At 39.4% G+C, this 20,998-nt stretch overlaps 2 protein-coding genes across 11 annotated transcripts in view; one reads left to right on the top strand and one right to left on the bottom strand.

Moving 5' to 3' along the window:
- Nucleotides 1-425: 425 nt before the first annotated feature.
- On the top strand, nucleotides 426-20,867 carry dorip1 (dopamine receptor interacting protein 1). Its single transcript, XM_073039600.1, has 5 exons — nucleotides 426-599; nucleotides 7,200-7,724; nucleotides 8,992-9,081; nucleotides 15,131-15,265; nucleotides 17,452-20,867. Exons 1-5 carry the CDS (start codon nucleotides 502-504, stop codon nucleotides 17,687-17,689), a joined length of 1,086 nt encoding a protein of 361 aa, XP_072895701.1. The 5' UTR covers nucleotides 426-501; the 3' UTR covers nucleotides 17,690-20,867.
- LOC140724869 (kelch-like protein 28) overlaps nucleotides 7,730-20,998 on the bottom strand; it is a 41,035-nt gene continuing 27,766 nt past the window's right edge. For all 10 annotated transcript variants that reach the window (XM_073039595.1, XM_073039594.1, XM_073039599.1 and 7 more), the window contains one exon: nucleotides 7,730-8,718. In XM_073039595.1, the coding sequence (XP_072895696.1) occupies nucleotides 8,669-8,718 (50 nt within the window). In that variant the 3' untranslated portion in view covers nucleotides 7,730-8,668. The remainder of the gene's footprint in view (nucleotides 8,719-20,998) is intronic.

Consider the following 20,998-nt stretch of genomic DNA (forward strand, 5'->3'; position numbering starts at 1 on the left):
CGCCTCTACGCTCGCTCCGCCCACCCTGGCCGTTTCTGGCTCCGCCTCTGCGCTCGCTCCGCCCACCCAGTCCATTTTTGGCCCCGCCTCTACGCTCGCTCCGCCCACCCTGGCCGTTTCTGGCTCCGCCTCTGCGCTCGCTCCGCCCACCCTGGCCGTTTCTGGCCCCGCCTCTGCGCTCGCTCCGCCCACCCAGTCCGTTTCTGGCCCCGCCTCTACGCTCGCTCCGCCCACCCAGGCCGTTTCTGGCTCCGCCTCTGCGCTCGCTCCGCCCACCCAGTCCATTTCTGGCCCCGCCTCTACGCTCGCTCCGCCCACCCTGGCCGTTTCTGGCCCCGCCTCTACGCTCGCTCCGCCCACCCTGGTCGTTTCTGGCCCCGCCTTCCCGCGGGCGCGGTGTGCGTCGGGACGAAGAGTGACGTTGCACAATAATAACAACAGGCCACGAGTGCAGGCGGGCAGGGACCCGCAGGTCTGTTCGCGGCCGGTGGCCGATGCGTTATGGATGCGAGCTCCGTGCCTGATGGCGTGATTGTCGAAACCGCAGGCGACGCGCATAACTTGAAACGGACTGGGGTAGGCCACCATCAGCGTGAGAGGTGAGCACAGAGTTAACGATCGACCCACAAGCCACACGCGAGTTTGTCTGAACTTTCCTGGAGTTCACTTCATTGCAGGGGGTGTGTCAGTTATTGGGCTTCGCATCCGGATAAATTCGCTCCTATCCTCGGGGCACTTAAAGACCATGACTTGTGGTTTTCCATATGTTCACTAACTGATTTAGTTCTGTTGTTATAGTCTGCAGAATAATTGAGAGTATTTGTACAGTTTGTTTTGAATTGGGCTATGTCATTAAGAAAATTGCATTTAAAAAAATTTCAGTGGTACATCCGTAACTTTGATCTTTTAATGATGACATCGTAATAAAAGGAGCAATTCAAGATGGTTAGAAGGAACATTATAAGGTTGCAATTTTTTTACATTAGATTGATGAGTTGATTAAGTCTCCAGTAAGAGCGAAAAATCGTTAATAGATATCTGAATACAATGATTGCACACTGTGGCCACTTTATTAGGTACCCCCTTCTGCATCATGCTCTTCTGCTGGTTGTAGCCTGTCCACTTCAAGGCTCACACACAAAATGCTGGAGGAACTCAGCTGGCTAGGCAGCATCTATGGAAAAGAGTAAACAGTCGACGTTTCGGGCTGAGACCTTCGTTAGGACTTCAAGATAGTCGTTGAATGTTCAGTGATGGTCTTCTGCTCACCAATGTTGTAACGCGTGGTTGAGTTACTGTCGCCTTGAACCAGTAAACCAGTCTGGGTATTCTCCTCTGACCTCTCTCATTAACAATGCATTTTCGCCCATAGAACTGCCGCACACCAGGGTTTGTTTTTCTTTTTCACACCATTCTCTGTAGACACTGTTCTGAGTGGAAAATCCCCGGGAGATCAGTTTCTGAGAAACCACCTTATCTAGCACATACAATCATTTCATGGTTAAAGTCACTTAAGTTACATTTCTTCCTCATTCTGAACAACTGAACCTTTTGACTATGTCTGCTTGCTTTTATGCATTGAGTTGCTGCCACATGATTGGCTGATTAGATATTTGCGTTAACGAGCAGGTGTACAGATAACCTGATAAAGTGGCCACTGAGTGTACATCAGATATAGCAAAGGAAACTGGTTGAGACTTTAGTGGAGATTTAGCCATGGTTATCTTTTAGTAGAAACACAATGTTGGATTCCCTCTTCTGTGCTGAAAAGAATGGAAGTTATCTCTCTGACACAGTGGTGTCAAGAAAACAACCTCTCCCTCAAATATCGTAAAAACAAAGGAGCTGGTTGTGGATTACAGGAGGAATGGAGACAGGCTAACCCCTATTGACATCAATGGATCTGAGGTAGAGATGGTAAACAGCTTCAAGTTCCTCCGCATCCATGTCACTGAGGACCTCACATGGTCTGTACACACCGGCTGTGTGGTGAAAAAGGCACAACAGCACCTCTTTCACCTTAGACAGTTGAAGTTTGGTATGGGCCCCCAAATCCTAAGAGCTTTCTACGGGGGCACAATTGAGAACATCCTGACTGGCTGCATCACTGCCTGGAATGGGAACTGTACCTCCCTTAATCGCAGGACTCTGAAGAGAGTGGTGCAGACAGCCCAGTACATCTGTAGTTGTGAACTTTCCATGACTCAGGACATTTACAAGGACAGGTGTGTAAAAAGGGCCCATTGGATCACTGGGGACCCAAGTCACCACAACCACAATCTATTCCTGCTGCTACCATCTGGGAAATGGTACCGCAGCATAAAAGCCAGGACCAACATGCTCCGGGACAGCTTCTTCCACCAGGCCACCAGACTGATGAACTCACGCTGATTTGAGTGTATTCTATGTTACATTGACTGTTCTATTCATTATAAATTACTATGATTGCACATTGCACATTTAGATGGAGACATAACGTAAAGATTTTTACTCCTGTATGTGAAGGATGTAAGAAATAAAGTAAATTCAGTTCTTTTGATATATCAAATACAATGGGAGTAGGGTACTCGTTTCTCTCCACCCCCCAAAACTTATCTTGCAGTTTATGGTTGGCCTGCCACAATCCTCAACTCTTTTCTTGTACACCAATACCTTGTGAACTTGAATTTAAAACTATATTTTCCTTAATTATCTTTAGTGAACCAGAGGCCACGATCCTCCACGAGAAACCACCTTCTCTGGAGAATTCCAGAGAATCATTACCAGATTTTACTACAAACATTACCTGAAAACGTTGCCATCGTATTCCTGTAATGATAAATGCTTTAAGACTACCTGGTGATATATTACAATGTATTTGGCTTTTCAACATTCATTTAAGTAGATTTAATATTGATGATAAATGTTATTTGTTAAACATTTCAATGTTGTGTTTATAATGAAGAATAGTATTGATTTAAGTACTTTTGCCTCTGCTTTTGAGATGAAAGGTGGAATGGGACAGGGAAGAGAGCTTTGCAACATTTGAATGTTGTTTCTTTGCAAAAAGCACATATTGATGATTCAGGATAATTATTAATTTTGAATTATTCAGAAATGAATTAAACAGCTGCATGAAAACCACAAAAGTGCACGGAGGGGTTAGGCCATATTGCTTGCTTCTCCGTTTATGGTTCATCCTATGCTTTGTCCATTTTCTTGCCCATTCTTTCTTATCCAAAGATCTTTATCCCAACTTTATTACAGTGAATAACTAAGCATTCGTGGCTATCTAAGAAAAAGAATTTCCCAAGGAATAAAGAACTTTAACCTTCAATACTATGGAAATTCGTTACCTCAGATAGTCATGGACTACTTAGTCAATTTTTCTTTTTGTATCACGTCTCAATGGACTTCCTCTTACTGCAGTACTTCTCCCAAGTTTTAGATTCTCCCTTACCTCCGTGTCTAGCCTGTCAGTAACCAGAATTGCTCTTAGTTTTCCTCAACTCCAGACCAATTGTCTTCAATCACTCCAGATAAGAAGTATTTAAGAAAAGTGAAAATAGGAGACAGAAATTGAGTCATAACTTGAAATATGAATTTAGTATGTATTGGAAAAAATCACAAAACTGATGGAGAAGTAATAAAGACCTTGGCAAGTTTACTTTCTGGACTAATAACTTGGATCTTAAAATAAGTAGATATAAGGTAGAAATTTTGTGTATGCGTGTTTGCTTTTGCTGGTTTGAGTATTGAGGATAATAGTCTTTGTTTATTTTAAAATGTATTGCTTTAGTGCCTGTTTTGAACAATTGTGTAAAATAGATCTATTTTATATATGTTCCATTTTGAAGGGGTAGGTTATTGTGTAATTCAGTTGAGGATATTATCTAAGTCCACAAACATAGAAATTTTGTGAGCAGCAGAGGACGTCTAATCTATAAATTGCATTGAAACCATTATACTGATTGCATAGGCCACAAACTTACTACTAAATACATCCTCTGCCTCCATCAACAAGCTTGCAGATGATACCACTGCAGTGGCCGTATCTCAAATTACAACGAGTTGGAACGGAGGAAGAAGATAGAGAGCTTAGTAACATGGTGTCATGCCAACAACCCTCCCCACGAGAGCTCATCATTGACTTCCAGAAGGGGGGGTGTGCTCATGCTCCTTTCTACACCAGTGGTACTGAGATTGAGAGCTTTAAGTTCCTTGGAGTGAGCGTCACTAATAGCCTGTCCTGGTCCACTCATGGCCAAGAGAGCTCACTTCCTCGGGAAGCCAAAGAAATCCAGTACGTCCACTTTGACCCTCATCAGTTTTTAAGTAGAAATCTTTCTATCTGGATGCTTTGCTGCTTGGATTTGGCAATTGCTCTGCCCATGACTGAAAGAAATTGCAGAGTGACGTGCACACAGCTGAGAAACCAGTCTCCCTTCCAAGGACTCTGTCTACTCTTTCTGCTGCCTTGGTAGAGAAGCCGGCTTGATCAAAGGCCGCTGCCACCATGGATATTTCCTCTCTACACGTCCCCACATCTCCTTCACCATCTAGATACAATAGCCTGAAAGGACAGGCTCAAGGACAGCTTCTATCACTCTAAAACTACTAAAGTGTACTCTGACCTGGTAATCTATCTCGTTATTGTTTATCTAATTTTACAGTCTTGAAATTTGTCTCCTAACAGGTAGCCACAAAACCCAGGAGAACCCATTTTAAAAAGATCATCAAACACCCCACTGTGCAGAGGGAAAAAAAATCAAATCTTTCAAACAATAACTGCAAGTAAATAGCATTCTGAACTAAAGTCCACAAAGCAAGTCCCAGACCCGTAGATCAGTGCAGAGCTGAGTAAACATCACGGGCAGTGAGCTGAACCAGCCTTAGTCTCACCTCAGGCACCGACTCCTGATCTTTTCAGTCTGGCCTGGCGCATAAATCATCATCGAAACATCGGTTTCCGTTGCTTTGATATGCTGTTGGTGCTAAGCCCGAACTTTCTGATTTAGCTTAAATCATTGTCCAGACACTTGAACATTTGGCCCATCAAGTTTGCTCTGCCATTTCAACATGGCTGATCTATTTTCCCTCTCAGGCCCGATCTCCTGCCTTCTCCAAATATCCTTTCGTGCCCTGACCAATCACGAATCTATCAACCTCAGCCGTAATAACTTGGCCTCCAGCCACCTGTGGCAATGAATTCCACAGATTCAGCGCCCTCTGGCTAAAGTAATTCCTCCTCATCTCCATTCTAGGAAGGATTCCCCTCCATTCTGAGGCAGTGTCCTCTGGTCCTACACTCCCTCATGATAGGAAACATCCTCTCCACATCCATTCTATTGAGGCCCTGCAATATTTGATAGGTCTCAATGAGGTCACTCCTCATTCTTCTGAATTCCAGTGAGTAGAGTCTCAACTTCACACACTCTGCTCTTTGACCTCTCAAACTTCTGGCATACTGCTTGTGTCTTCCAGTGAAGATAGATGAAAAATACTTATTTAGTTTGTCCGCCACTTCCTTGTCCCCCATTACTACTTCTTCAGAGTCATTTTCCAGCAGTCTGGTATCTACTCTTGCCTTTCTTTTAGACTTTATGTATCTGCAGAAACTTTTGCTATCCTCTTTAATATTATTGGGTAGCTTACCTTTGTAGTCCATCTTTTCCTTAATGACATTTTTAGTTATCTTCAGTTGGTTTTTAAAAGCTTCCCAATCCTCTAGCTTTCCACTAATTTTTATTCTATTATATGCAATGTTTTTGGCTTTTAGGTTGGGTTTAACTTCTCTTGTTAGTCGTGATTGTGTCATCCTGCCCTTAGAATACTTCTTACTCTTTGGGATGTTTATATCCTGTGCCTTCTGAATTGCTCCCGGAAATTCCAGCCATTGCAGCTCTGTCATCAGCCCTGCCAGTGTTCTTTTCCAATCATTTCTGACCAAATCCTCTCTCACGCCTCTGTAATTCCCTTTACTCCACTGTAATACTGATACATCTGACTTTAGCTTCTCCTTCTCAAATTTCAGGGGGATTCTATCATATTATGATCACTGGCCCCTAAAGGTTCCTTTGCCTTTGGTTCTCTAATCAGTTCCAGTTCATTGCACAACACCCATTCCAGAATAGCTGATCCTCTAATGGGCTCAACCACAAGCTTCTCCTAAAAAAACATCCCATAGGCATTTAAGAAATTCTTCCTCTTGGGATCCAGCACCAACCTGATTTTCCCAATCTGTCTGCATAATGAAATCCCCCATGACTATTGTAACGTTGCCCTTTTGGCAAGCATTTTCTCTCTCCCATTGTAATTTGTAGACCACATCCTTACTACTGTGTGGAGGTCTGTATACAACTCCCATCAGAATCTTTTTACCCTTGCATTTATTAGCTCTATCCATAATGATTCAACACCAATGATTTACCAACCCTATGTAAACTCCTTCTAATGATTTTATTTCATTTTTTACCAACAGATCCACACCACCCCCTCAACAGACTACCTGCCTGTCTTTTCAATACAATGTGTATCCTTGAATGCTAAGCTCCCAGCTATAATCTCCTTTCAGCCACGATTCAATGGTGCCTACAACAACATCATACATACATGTTTGTAACTGTGCTACAAGTTCATCCACCATTTTTCTGTATACTGTGCGCATTCAAATATAACACTTTCAGTCCTGTATTCACCCTTTTTGATTTTGTCCGCCTATTACATTACAACAGATCCTGTTAGCATATGTTGGGTTAATAGCCTGCTACTCTGTTCTCTGGAATTGATATTTCTTTCTTTGATTCATAATTAATTATAAGGAATTTCCGACTTTGCTGAAGGAAAGAATCATCACAAAGTTACCAATCCTATTGATCTGAATGTTGTAGCACTGTTGGTATTTGAAAAAGATAGCGTGCTATGCCAGATAATTTGTTCCCTACATATGTAATATTAATAGCTGACTTGTACAGTACATGTAAATTTAGTAATCCAATTATCTGATTATATAAATTCTTTGTTTTACTGTTAGCTAGTAATCTAGCCAGTAATTGGATTAAAATAACACTACTGAAACCACCTGAAGAAATGTGTCATGATTGATAAATTAGGAAAAAAAATTCTGTTGTTTTATTTTTACAAAGTATAAAATTGCCTAACTCTATCAGGAGTGGGTTGTAAAATTTATGAGCATCTCCACCTCTTACCTTTTATTTTAGGACTAAAACATTATTTGAAGAGATCCGAGCATCAGTTGCAAATAACTCCAATGGAGATAGATCTTTCTGGAGACCTGTTCTTCCATGGGGTGGAGTGTATACCATCAAAGCTGGAAAAAATGCAATGGCTTGCACTCCATTGTACGTGAAGATCAGCCTAAAAAATACTTGCACCATTGATGGATTTTTGATGTTACTATATGTGATTCTCAGTGAAAATGAGAATTTTCGTAGAGAGTTAGCGACCTACTTGGGAAAGGAATTTGTTGAGCATTTTCTATATTTGATGGATTCATATAAATTTACAACTGTGAAGTTGTTATGGATTTGGGATAAGATGGAAAAATGCCAGTACAAAAGTGAAGTCCATGAGGCCTCTTTAGAAATTGACCTATTTGGGAATGAACATGACAACTTTACAAGGAATCTGGAGAACCTTATGTCTACCATACAGGAAACATTTTGTTCTAATGGAAGATGTCCAGCACGTGTGCAAGAAGATCAGCGCAAGACAATTGTAATCTAGTAGGTTAACTTTTATTTCCAATAAGAAAGCTTCATTTTAATTTCTTTGAATATTGCAACCAGCAAATTATAGTAGTTCTATGAAATGAGTTTGGATAATCTAAGCCCTGTTCTTACTGGTATGAATTTATCAGTTATAAATTGTCATATTGACCTAATTTGTTTCTTTTCAAACTGGACAGAATAGAATGAGCTTCATTCAGTCTCTGTGAACACAGGGATCCTGAAGTATTTCTTTTTTCAGTACAATTTGTAAAGTTCTTTAAATGCTGGATTGCCTGGTCCAGCAAAATTTCAGTTAAGGACATATATAGTGAATTAATCTTTAATAACAAACATTGCATTTTATCATTCGTTACACAGTCACTTACTGACATGAGTAATATGGAGGTAATGTCTCTAAATGCTAAGTCCAAGTTGATACTTATTTTTTCCATTTATTGAAGGAATGGTTTATTCATTCAAAACCTGTGCAAGTAAAAGAAAATGGCAGAAATTTTTAAAATTAATAACAAGGGCATAATAAAGAGGCATTTTCAGCTTTGCATTTTTTGAGTTCAGTATAAAAGTGTTCAGAAAATAGCATAAATTGAAAAACCTATCAACAACAGATGAAATTTGCAGAAAACTGAATTAAGTTTAGATTGAACAAGCAACTGTTAATAGACTTCAGTTTTTTGCTGAGATACAAGATTGTTGTGCCTCCATTTTGACTAAATGACTTGTAAGAAAATGATCACAGTTCATAAACTTTGTATCATTATGATGCAATTACTAGAGAGTTATCTCTGGTTAAATTAAACTTGAAACAAAAGCAGAAAGGCTGAGTATGTTTACAGGGAAAGTTTGGTATAACTTGTTAGAGACACCAAATTAAAGCTTCACATCTGTGTATTACGTCCAGCATTTTCAGTTTCACCATCCATTATCCTGTGCATGGTAATTTAAACTTGGATAGATGAGTAATTTAAACTTGTGATATTTAAGATGTTTCCTGTTGATCAGAAATAAAAAGTGATCAATTATTGTGAGAATCAATTCTGAAACAAGAAATCATACAAGATCACAATGCAGCAGCTTGAAATAATATTGTAATTAACAAATTAATGTGTTACTATGAATATTTTGCTGAAATTAATCATTATTTGTTTGATAAATTTCTTCTCTTGGTTTAACTGATGCTGACACAGTGCAACACAGTGCAAGTGTTTTTGCTTGTGATGTGATTCCCAATTTGGAGACTAAGATTTCTTTTTATTTGCTGAAGTCCTTCACGAGATTCTCTCTTGGGTGATGTAATTCAAGCAGCAGTGGATGAATTATTCTGTCCCAGGACCGAGCTCTGTGAAGAACTTGGGTATGTTCACCGACTTCATGTGCTTACAAATTGAATACAGGCCAGTAATTGGTTTAACAATGACCATGGAGTGAGTTATTGTCCATTATAGGAAATGTGTATTATGATGAGAATCTGTCTGGAGCAGGGCCTCTCTAAAGTAAAGCAGTGAGCAGGCATCCTTGTTCAGTGGAAGCTGAATAATGAGTGAACAAATTCCCATTATCTTTCCCTACCTAAACATAGGTCAGAAATCATGAAAGACATACTTAATTTTGTCCTAGATTTTTTTTTTTAAATCTTAGGTTGAGAGAACGGGCTAAAGATTTCCTACCAGCGTCATGACACTAGATACCTTACCATGATACCTGCTGGTGATTTCTATTTTAGAATATGTTTTAAGGAGTTTAAAAAAAAATAAATCTGGAAGCCTAGTTGATATTTGAGAAAAATGCAGCATTTCCTAATACTAGGTTGTTGATGCAGTTGCAATAAACATGGAATAGTTATTTAGAGCCTGATCTGGTACATGCTTCTATATTTACATTTATTTACATTTCAAAATTTACATTTCTTTCTTTAATCACTAAGTACTTGTGTGCAATTCCAAAATTCTCAATGTCACATATATGTTTATTGTGGTATATCCAATAAAACGAATGTGGCCTGCACACACAAAATACTGGAGGAACTCAGCAGGCCAGGCAGCATCTATTGAAAATAGTACAGATGACATTTCAGGCTGAGGAGTTAGAAGGAATGGGGGAGGGGAGGAAGAAACACAAAGTGATAGATGAAACCAGGGAAGGGAGAGGGGTGAAGTAAAGAGCTGGGAAGTTGAAAGAGCTACAGGGCTGGAGAAGGGGATGGCATTTTTACAAATAACAGAATGGGAAGAGGTATAGTCCAAAAAGCTGTGAGAGTCAGTGGGTTTGTGATAGACATCAGCGGATAAGCTGTCTCCAGAGATAGAAAAAGAGATATCAAGAAAGTGGAGGGTGGTGTCAGAAATGGACCAGATAAATTTAAGGGCAAGGTGGGAACATAGAAAAACTACAGCACAATACAGGCCCTTCGACCCACAATGCTGTGCCAAATGTATTTCAGAAATTACCTAGGGTTACCCACAGCCCTCTATTTTTCTAAGCTCCATGTGCCTATCCAGGAGTCTCTTAAAATACCTTATTGTATCCGCCTCCAGGACAGTCACCAGCAGCCCATTCCATGCACTCACCACTCTCTATGTAAAAAAAAATATTATTCCTGACAGTGCCTTTGAACCTACTTTCAAGACCTTAAAACTGTGCCTCTCGTGATAGCCATTTCAGCCCTGGGAGAAAGCCTGTGACTATCCACACGATTGATGCCTCTCATCATCTTGTATACCTCTATCAGGTCACCTTTCATCCTCCGTCACTCCAAGGAGAAAAGACCAAGTTTACTCAGCCTATTCTCATAAGGCATACTCCGCAATCCAGGCAACATCCTTGTAAATCTCCTCTGCACCTTTTCTATAGTTTCCACATCCTTCCTGTAGTGAGGTGACCAGATCTGAGCACAGTACTTCAAGTGGGGTCTGACTAGGGTCCTATATAGCTGTAACATTACCTCTCTGCTCTGAAACTCAATCCCACGGTTGCTGAAGGACAATGCACCATATGCTTTCTTAACCACAGAGTCAACCTGCGCAGCAGCTTTCAGTGTCCAATGGACACGGACCCAAAGATCCCTCTGACCCTCCACATTGCCAAGAGTCTTACCATTAATACTATATTCTGCCATCTTATTTGACCTACCAGAATGAACCACCTCACAATTATCCAAGTTGAACTCCATCTGCCACTTCTCAGCCCAGTTTTGCATCCAGTCGATGTCCCGCTGTAAACTCTGACAGCCCTCCACACTATCCACAACATCCCCAACCTTTGTGTCATCAGCAAATTTACTAACCCATCCCTCCACTTCCTCATCCAGGTCATTTATAAAAATCACAAAGAGAATAGATCCCTGATCCACTGGTCACCAATCTCCATGCAGAATATGACCCGTCTACACTCACGCTCACTTCTATGAGCAAGCCAATTCTGGATCCACAAAACGAGGTCCCCTTGGACCCCATGCCTCCTTAATTTCTCAATAAGCCTTGCATGGGGTACCTTATCGAATGACTTGCTGAAATCCATATACATTACATCTACTGCTCTTCCTTCATCAACATGTTTAGTCACATCCTCAAAAAATTCAATCAGGCTTGTAAGGCACAACCTGCCTTTGACAGAACTATGTTGACTATTCCTAATCATGTTATGCTTCTCCAAATGTTCATAAATCCAAACTCAGGATCTTTTCCATCAACTTACCAACCACTGAAGTAAGACTCACTGGTCTATAATTTCCTGGGCTAACTCTACTCCCTTTCTTGAATAAAGGAACAATATCTGCAATCCTCCAATCCTCTGGAACCTCACCCGTCCCCATTGATGATGCAAAGATCATTGCCAGAGGCTGAGCAATCTCCTTCCTTGCCTCCCACTGTACATTTCATCTGCTCCCAGAGACTTATCCAACTTGATGCCTTCCAAAAGCTCCAGCACATCCTCTTTCTTAATGTTTATATGCTAAAACTTTTCAATCCACTGTAAGTCATCTCTACAATCACCAAGATCCTTTTCTGAGTGAATACTGAAGCAAAGTACACAAGGGTTTCTGTACGCTACCATGCTTCCCATGTGTCATTGGAACGTACCTATGCAGAACACCACGCAAATATCCCCTGAACATTTGCCACATTTCTGCTGTACATTTCCCTGAGATTATCTGTTCCCAGTTATGCTTCCAAGTTCCTTCCTGATAGCTTCATTTTCCCCTTACTCCAATTAAACGCTTTTCTAACTTGTCCGCTGCTATCCCTCTCCAATGCTATGGTAAAGGAGATAGAATTGTGATCACTTTCTCCAAAATGCTCTCCCACTGGGAGACCTGACACCTGACAAGGTTCATTTCCCAATACCAGATCAAGTACAGCCTCTCCTCTTGTAGGCTTATCTACATACTGTGTCAAGAAACCTTTCTGAACACACCTAACAAACTCCACCCCATTTAAACCCCTTTCTCTAGGGAGATGCCAATCAATATTTGGGAAATTAAAATCTCCCACCACGACAACGCTGTTATTATTACACCTTTCCACAATCAGTCTCCCTATCTGCTCCTCGATGTCCCTGTTACTATCAGGTGATCTACAGAAAAACCCCAGTAGAGTTATTGATCCCTTCCTGTTTCTAACTTCCACCCACAGAAACTCAGTAGACAATCCCTCCATGACTTCCTCCTTTACTGCAGCCGTGATGCTATCTCTGATCAGCAGTGCTATGCCCCCACCTCTTTTGCCTCCCTCCCTTTTGTCCTTTCTGAAACATCTAAAGCCTGGTATTCTAGGTAACCGTTCCTGCCCTTGGGAACCATCCAAGTCTCTGTATTGGCTACAACATCATAGATCCAAGTACTGATCCACGCTCTAAGCTCATCTACTTTCTTCATGATGTTTCTTGCATTAAATAGACACATCTCAAACCATATGTCTGAGCGTATCCCTTCTCTATCACCTGCCCATCCTCCTTGCATTGTTTCCAAGCTTTCTCTATCTGTGAGCCAACTGCCCCTTCCTCCATCTCTTCAGTTCAGTTCCAACCCCCCAGCAATTCTAGTTTAAACTCTCCCCAATAACCTTAGCAAACCTCCCTGCCAGGATATTGGTCCCCCTGGGATTCAAGTACAACCCATCCTTTTTGTATAGGTCATGCCTTCCCCAAGAGGTCCCATTGATCCAGAAATCTGAATCCCTGGCCCCTGCTCCAATCCCTCAGCCACACATTTATCCTCCACCTCCCTCTATTCGTATACTTACTGTCATGTGGCACAGGCAGTAATCCCAAGATTACTACCTTTGTGGTCCTGCTTCTCGACTTCATTCCTAACTCCCTGTAGTCTTTTTTCAGGACCTCCTCCCTTTTTCTACCTATGTCATTGGTACCAATATGTAATACAACTTCTGGCTGTTCACCTTCCCACTTCAGAATATTGTGGATGCGACCAAAAACATCCCGGACCCTGGCACCTGGAAGGCAAACTACCATCAGCGTTTCTTTCCTGCGTCCACAGAATCACCTGTTTGACCCCCTAACTATAGAGTACTGCTGCCTTCTTCCTTTCCCTACACTTCTGAGCCACAGGGCCAGACTCTGTGCCAGAGGTGCAGCCACTGTTGCTTCCCCCAGGTAAGGTAGGCTGTCTTCCCCCCCCCCCCCCCCCAACAGTACTCACACTGGAATACTTATTCCGATGGGGGACAGCCACAGGGGCTCCCGAGACCCCGGTGTGAATACTTGCCTATAGCTCCTCTCTTTCCCTGACCAGACAAAGGGAAAGCTGGAGGCAAAGTTGAAGTTGTCAAATTTGGCATGGGTGCAGGAAGCAGCGCCAGTGTGGTCGTCGATGTAGCATAGGAAAAGTCGGAGTGGCACCAGTGTATGATTGGAACATAAACTGTTCTAGGTAGCCAACAAAAAGGCAGGCATAGTTGGGACCCATGCGAGTACCCATGGCTACACTTTTTGTTTGAAGGAAGTGGGAGGAGCCAAAGGAGAAATTATTGAGTGAGGATGATCATCCCACCACCCCACCAGGGATAGGGTCCCTCATGTCCTCACCTATCACCCCGCCAGTTGCTGCATCCAGCACGTAATTCTCCGTAACTTCCAACTCCAACTGGATCCCACCACCACGCACGTCTTTCCCTCTCCCATGCCCCACTTTCTGCAGATATCACAGATCTCCCTCCTGGCACTTATCCTTGTAAGTGGAACAAGTGCTACACCTCTTCTGTCACTACCATTTAGGGCCACAAACAGTCCTTCCAGGTGAGGCGATACTTCACCTGTGAGTCTGTTGGGGTCATCTATTGTATCTCGTGCTCCCGGTGAGACCTAATGTAGATTGGGAGACTGCTTTGCCAAGCACCTACACTCCATCCTCCAGAAGAAGTGGGGTTTTCCGGTGGCCACCCAATTTAATTGTACTTCCCATTCCCATTACAGCATGTCCATCCGTGGCCTCCTCCACTGTCACAACGAGGCCACACTCAAGTTGGAGGAGCAACAGTTTGTATTCCATCTGGGTAGCCTCCAACCTGATGGCATGAACATCGATTTCTCAAGCTTCTAATAATGACTCCCCATCCCCTTTTCCCTCTCTCACCTTAACTCCTTGCCTGCCAATACCTCCCTCTGGTGTTCCTCCCCCCCCCCCCCCACCTTTTCTTTCTTCCATGGCCTTCTGTCCTCTTCTATCAGACTCCCCCTTCTTCAGCCCTGTATCTCTTTCACCAATCAACTTCCCAGCTCTTTACTTCATCTCTTCCCCTTTAGGTTTCACCTATCACCTTGTGTTTCTTCATCCCCTTTCCCTACCTTCTAACTCTGACTCCTCATCCTTTTATTTTCTCTCCAGTCCTGCTGAACTCTTTTTCATAGATGGTGCCTGGCCTGCTGAGTTTCTCCAGCATTTTGTGTGTTGCTTGTATTTCCAGCATCTCTTGTTTGTGATTGAAAAACTAAAGTATTTTCTTCAAAAAAACTAATACATTAAAGTTTTTCCCCATCCCTCAAGCAACAATCAAGTTTTAAGTGTAAAACAGGACTGAATATGTGCGTACAAAGGTAAAATACTGGCTTCCATTTTGCAATCTGTCTGCTACACTTGTTAATACCTTCACTTAGTGTGTTTTTTTCCTTATTAGATTTAGCCTTAGCTGTGGAAAAATTTAAGCAAAGATGCTATGAGAGGTAATTTTGTCACATGCCCTGAGTTGAGTTTTGTGTAGTTACTTGTCACCTTAAGGGAACTGAGATGATTTAATGGCCCTTTCATCTTGAAAAATGAACTTAACTGCAATTATGTAAATTGAGAATATGAAAGGATAATTTAAAAACTAAGTCTAAGTAATGGAGATGTTTTATTATCATATACCATTTGATATCTGATTTCTAACACGACACCACACTTTTCCTAGATGTAATGGTCAACGGGAGTTCACACAGAGAATTTTTTGTCATAATGCTCCTCCATTTGTCATCCTAAATATGCAGCAATGGAAATCCGAGGAACTGGCATATGTGCCATATAGTTTGGCTGTGGCAGAACACAGGTAATTTCCTAATAACATACAGTTGAGGTGATACAATTCTCCTTTTACATCATTACTGACAATTCTATTTAAGTATAGAATTTATGAAAATCAAGAGTAATAGTACCTGAAATCGACTGGTTCAATCATTAATGCTAGAGCAGTGCAACAATCATTCAGCAAGTTTGATAGTCCCAAAATTGCACTCTCTTTTTTAAAATATATATATATATTTTTAATTTTTAAGAGAATTAAATAGAATGAATAGAATAATAGAGTAATGAAAATTAATATTAGCCCTCCACCCTCCCCCTTAACATCCCTGTCTTAAAAAAAAAGAAAGAAAGATTGCCTGGATATCAGAGGATCCCCACATGCTCCATGGAGTTCAAAATAACTTTAGTATATATTATATTTTTCCCCAAATAACTAATAATTTTATCTTCAAAGGACCTATATATTTAATCCTATTTGTAAATCAGGGTGCCAAATTTTCAAAAATATATCATATTCATTTCTTAAATTATAATTAATTTTTTCAAGTGGAATGCAGCTATATATTATTCCAACGGTCCATAGTTAAGTATGAATCTGATTTCCAAGTAACTGCAATAGCTTTTTTGGCTACTGCCAATGCAATTTTTATAATTTTTTTCTGGTATTTATTCAATTTAAGTTTCGGTATTATCCCTTCAATATCACCTAATAAAAATAATATTGGGCTATGTGGAAGTTGTATTCCAATAATTTGTTCCAGTAAAAGTTTTAGATTTATCCAAAAAGGTTGAATTTTAAAACAAGACCAAGTAGAGTGTAGAAAAGTACCGATTTCTTGATTACATCTGAAACATTGGTCAGATAAATTAGGGTTTCATCTATTTATTTTTTGTGGTGTAATATATAATTGATGTTAAAAAAATGTAAAATATTCAGGTATAAGAGTCAATAATGATATAAAGAATTTATATAAATAATTTGCCATTATTGAAAAAAATTCAAGAGGATCTTGATAAATGGATGATGTTACCAATAACATTAGAAGGTAGAGTTAATGCTGTAAAAATGAATATATTTCCTAGATTACAATATTTATTCCAAACATTACCAATACAACTGCCCCAGAAGTTTTTTCAAGAGTTGAATAAATGTGTGAGGAAGTTTCTTTGGAAAGGTAAGATGTCAAGAATATCGTTGGAAAAATTGACATGTAAATTTGACCTAGGAGGGTTACAACTCCCAAATTTTAAGAATTATTATAAAGCAAATCAACTTAGATTTGTTACATCTTTTTTTGATGAGGAAAAACTGGCATGGATTAGAACAGAGTTAGATAAGATAGGAGAAAATATACCAGAAGATTTTATATATACCGGTAAATGGGAATCCAAATGGATACGGGAAAAGAAAGAATCTCTTATATTAAAACATTTGATCGATTTATGGAATAAGATAAATGTGGATGATGAGATAAAGAAATCTTTATTAGCAAAGAGAACCCTAATTCAAAATAGACTTATTCCTTTTACAATGGATAACCAACTTTTATATAACTGGTTTCAAAAAGGGATCAGATATATAGGTGACTGTTTTGAAGGAGGTATATTGATGTCGTTTGATCAATTAAAGAATAAATATAAAATAACACTCTTTTCTGTTATTTTCAATTAAAGGCCTATTTAAGAGATAAACTGGGTCAAACAATGTTAATGCCAAAACCTAATGAAGTAGAAACTTTCATTCAAAAAAGAAAAATTTAAAAATTTACATCTTGTATGTATAATTTGATTCAAAAACAGACAATTAAACCAGGAATTCATGTCAAGACAAAAATGGGAAACTGATTTGAATATTAAAATTGATGAAAAAAATTGTTCAAGACTATGTCTTGATAGTATGACAAATACAATAAATTTCCGACTTAGATTAGTACAAAATTGCATACTCTTGAAACAACTTAAGAAAACTCTTAATTTTTTTTGTTTTTTTTTTGGCTACAGACTGAATGTGTAACAGTCTGCATATAACTGTTCATAAATGATCATGTGGGAGGTGAGAATAAATTGTTTGGACCATAGATTACCCAGATGGGAGGGGTTACATGAAATGAAGGGAATATAAATAAAATTTAGAAGCAATCACATTCTATTAGAACAGGTTGAAATAGAATGCTTGTTTGGAAAAATAAACTGATTTTCTTTTGTTCCTAGGTACTTACTAGAAGGGGCAACACTTTTCAATAAGGAGGAGCATCATTACTCGGCTGCTTTTATGATTGATGGTAATTGGATGCATTATGATGGACTTAGAACTGAGAACTTGGTGTTACTAAATAAACCTCCAGAGCTGCTGCTCTTGTCCTCTCTTGTCTATGTTCGAGATCAAGAATTGATTAAGAATGATTTACGTTACTCAAAAATGAGTAACTGGATATACAACACTATATAAGTCATACTAATTTTAAAACTATGCGGAGTAAATTAAATCATTTTGGTATTAAAGGAAAATTGGACTGTAAAGTTCTGATTTATTAACCAAAAAGATTTCAATGTACAAGATATTAACTTTAAAACTATGCAAATATGTACAAAGATGTATTTTGGATACTAAGTATTTTTATATAACTTATGGAATAAAGTTTATTTACGTGTTATATTGAATGATGTGCACACAAAATAATTAGAACTTTCTAAATGAAGAGATGTAAAAACCAGAGCACAAAGAAGCAGCTCTGAAAAAATGATCACTAATTTTACTCAAAAACACAGTGGCACACCTTTAGTTGGAAATGATGGCAAAATGCTGTGACTATTAATAAATTCTGAAACTGGGCAGTTAAACAAAACCAGATGCCTGGTACTTCACACACAGCAATAACCAAATTATCTTTTTTGCACAACCTAACCAAAAGTAATCCTGAATCTAATCTAATGCAAAGGTATTTTCAAATTATTCCTGCTGTAAAATACATTAAAATATTCTTAGGAAACTTCAAGCAACAAATAGTATATTAAGCAAAATTACTGCTAGGCAATTTCTGGTTCCAAACTTGGATTGTAATTTAATAATTTACCAAACTCTGCTTTAATTTTGCAGTCTGATTTTGTAACTGCACGAATGTGATATCACTGCTGACAAATGCTATGGATATTCTAGTAGTAGTGCCAACAGTAGTAGCCAGTGCAGGGCAAGTCCAGTCTGTTACTAATCATAGTACCTATTTACTAGCTATTGATTTAAGAGTCCAGGCATTTTGTGAGAAAAAAAATGTCTCATCTAGAAAACTAATTGACAAGCACATTTAATAAAGAGGTATTGGAAGTAAAAATTGGTGACAGTTATCCTCTGGTGATGTTAGGAAGAAATAAATTACTAGGTCACACATTTTTCCAGTATTCCAAGCAGATAATTTTAAAACCTAGTCTAAGAAATTAAATGTATTGAAGCCCTGTCAGCTCAATTAGTTTTTAAATCTACCAAATGAAATAATTATCATACTTAAGATATGCTTCAGAACTGTTTTACGATGAGAATTAGATTCCCTTTCAAGAACGTAGCATGTTATTTGTAGCAGAGATTAAACCAAGTTCCATAACAGGCAAAGTACTGTACCGTAGTGATAAACAGAACATTTAATGTAAATTTCAGCCATCTTTATGTACATCTCATCACCCAAAGTAGGAATTTCATAAAAACATTAGGTATAGGATTAGAATTAGGCCATTCAGCCTATCAAGTTTCCTTTGCCATCCCATCATGGCAGATTATCCTTCCCAATTCCCTTCTCCCCATAACCTTTGATGCCCTAATGAAGAACCTATCAACCTCTACTTTAAATGTATTTAATGACATGGCCTCCACAGATGTCTCTGGCAATGAATTCCACACATTCACTTATCTCTGTTCTAATGGGCATCACTATCTTCTGAGGTTGTGCCCTCTAGTCCTAAACTTCCCGGATATAGGAAACATCTTCTCCACATCCACTCTATGTAGGCCTTTCAATATTTGATGGGTTTCAATAAGTTTCTTCCGTCCCACCCCCCACTTCTAAACTACAGTGAATACAGGATCACAGCCATCAAGCACTGCACATACGTTAACTCTTTCGTATCTGGAATCATTCTTGTAATCTTCCTCTGGACCGTCTCCAACACCAACATATCTTTTAGATAAGGGGCCCAAAATTGCACCCAATATTCCGTGTGGTCTGACCAATGCCTTATAAAGCCTCAGCATTACATCCTTGCTTTTATATTCTGGTCCTCTTGAAATGAATGTTAACAGTGCATTTGCCTTCCTTACCACTGACTCAAACCTTCAAGTTAACCTTTAGGGAATCCTGCATGAGGACTCCCAAGACCCTTTGCACCTATGATTTTTGAATCTTCTCCCCATTTACAAAATAATCCACATTCTTTTTCCTTCTACTAAAGTGCATGTCCATACACTTCCCTACATTATATTCAGTGTGCCACTTCTTTGCCCATTCTCCTAATCTAAGTCTTTGCAATAGTACAAATTGAAACCAAGCTAAAGGGGTAGGTTTATGGTTGTAGAGAGATAAAATGAGGCATCTTAATGTGGGGAATGCCTTAAAAAGGTAGTCGGGAATCGTGTTCCAAAGTGCTGTTTGTGGAGACAGGACTAACAATTTTGCATTAACAAGTTTAAGGATGTGGAACCTAGATAGTGCATTAGGTATAATGAGGTTAGAGGATGACTTCAGCAGCAGAGGTAGCAACAAGGTAGAGATCAGAGTAGAGTGGGATCAATATTGCAGGATTGAACAGGATACATAGTGTTTGCAATCTTAATAAATCCAAGTGCTTAAAGGAGTGACATTTGAAAGTTCTTAGGTTGATAATGAGCTAAAGAGAAAAAGAATAGTTTACTGATAGTTATCTCAGCACATACATTTCTGGATATATTCATTTGTAGTGTGGACAATACTGGTATTTATTGACCCTTCCTAATTACCACAAAATTCGGACTAGGAAAGTGCAACAGGTATTCTTACTTAAAGGACATTAGGGAATCAGATTGACTTCCAATTCTGACCCACCCACTTCCACCCTCCAAACGACCCAGTAGTTTTACATTTATTGGTGCTAGTTATAAATTACAGATTTAATTGTGAATTTAAGTTCCCTGGATGCCATAGCAAGATTTAAAATCTCCCTTCCACTCAATGGTCCAGATAATATAGTCCAGTCATAGAGATGATAGTCTAAGAGCTCAATCAGTAAGGTACTGAGTGACCTTCACAACTCAATGTCTGTAAGTGCCTATTGACAAATATAGTTAAAACCCAAGCACCTCATTAAATAAGGCATATTTTGTAGTTGGCTGGATGTTGAACAGTAGTAACCTTGCATTTGCAAAAAATAGTGGTACAGCTCAGGCATGCTATCCACAACCCAAGTCTAATGTAAATTGGAGAGGAATTTCCATCAGAAATCATGTTACTTAATGTTAGCAGCGAAGATTTTTTTTCCCCATCAAGTCTAAATTGATTTTAAGCAATCTGCTGGAGGAATTCAGCAGGTTAAGCAGTATCTGTTGTGGGGAGGGGAAAAGAATAAGTGTTGACATTTCAGGTTGAAACTTGTATCAGAACTAATGAAAAGGGGAGATAGACAGTTCGCAAAAAAATGAATTCAGCCGTCTGTACCAGCATCTAATCTACCAGGTGCAAAATGTTAATCTAGTGGTGGTAACCAGCCACACTAAAAGTAGAAAGGAAATATTGCAAGA

Source organism: Hemitrygon akajei, chromosome 3 (assembly GCF_048418815.1).
Source record: "Hemitrygon akajei chromosome 3, sHemAka1.3, whole genome shotgun sequence".
NCBI lineage: Eukaryota > Metazoa > Chordata > Chondrichthyes > Myliobatiformes > Dasyatidae > Hemitrygon > Hemitrygon akajei.

Excerpts from the sequence above, each read along its gene's own strand:
- dorip1 (XM_073039600.1), top strand. The coding sequence starts at position 502 with ATGGATGCGAGCTCCGTGCCTGATGGCGTGATTGTCGAAACCGCAGGC. Across the intron at positions 7,725-8,991 it reads CGCAAGACAATTGTAATCTA|TCCTTCACGAGATTCTCTCT; the intron begins GTAGGTTAACTT and ends TATTTGCTGAAG. Across the intron at positions 9,082-15,130 it reads GAGCTCTGTGAAGAACTTGG|ATGTAATGGTCAACGGGAGT; the intron begins GTATGTTCACCG and ends CACTTTTCCTAG.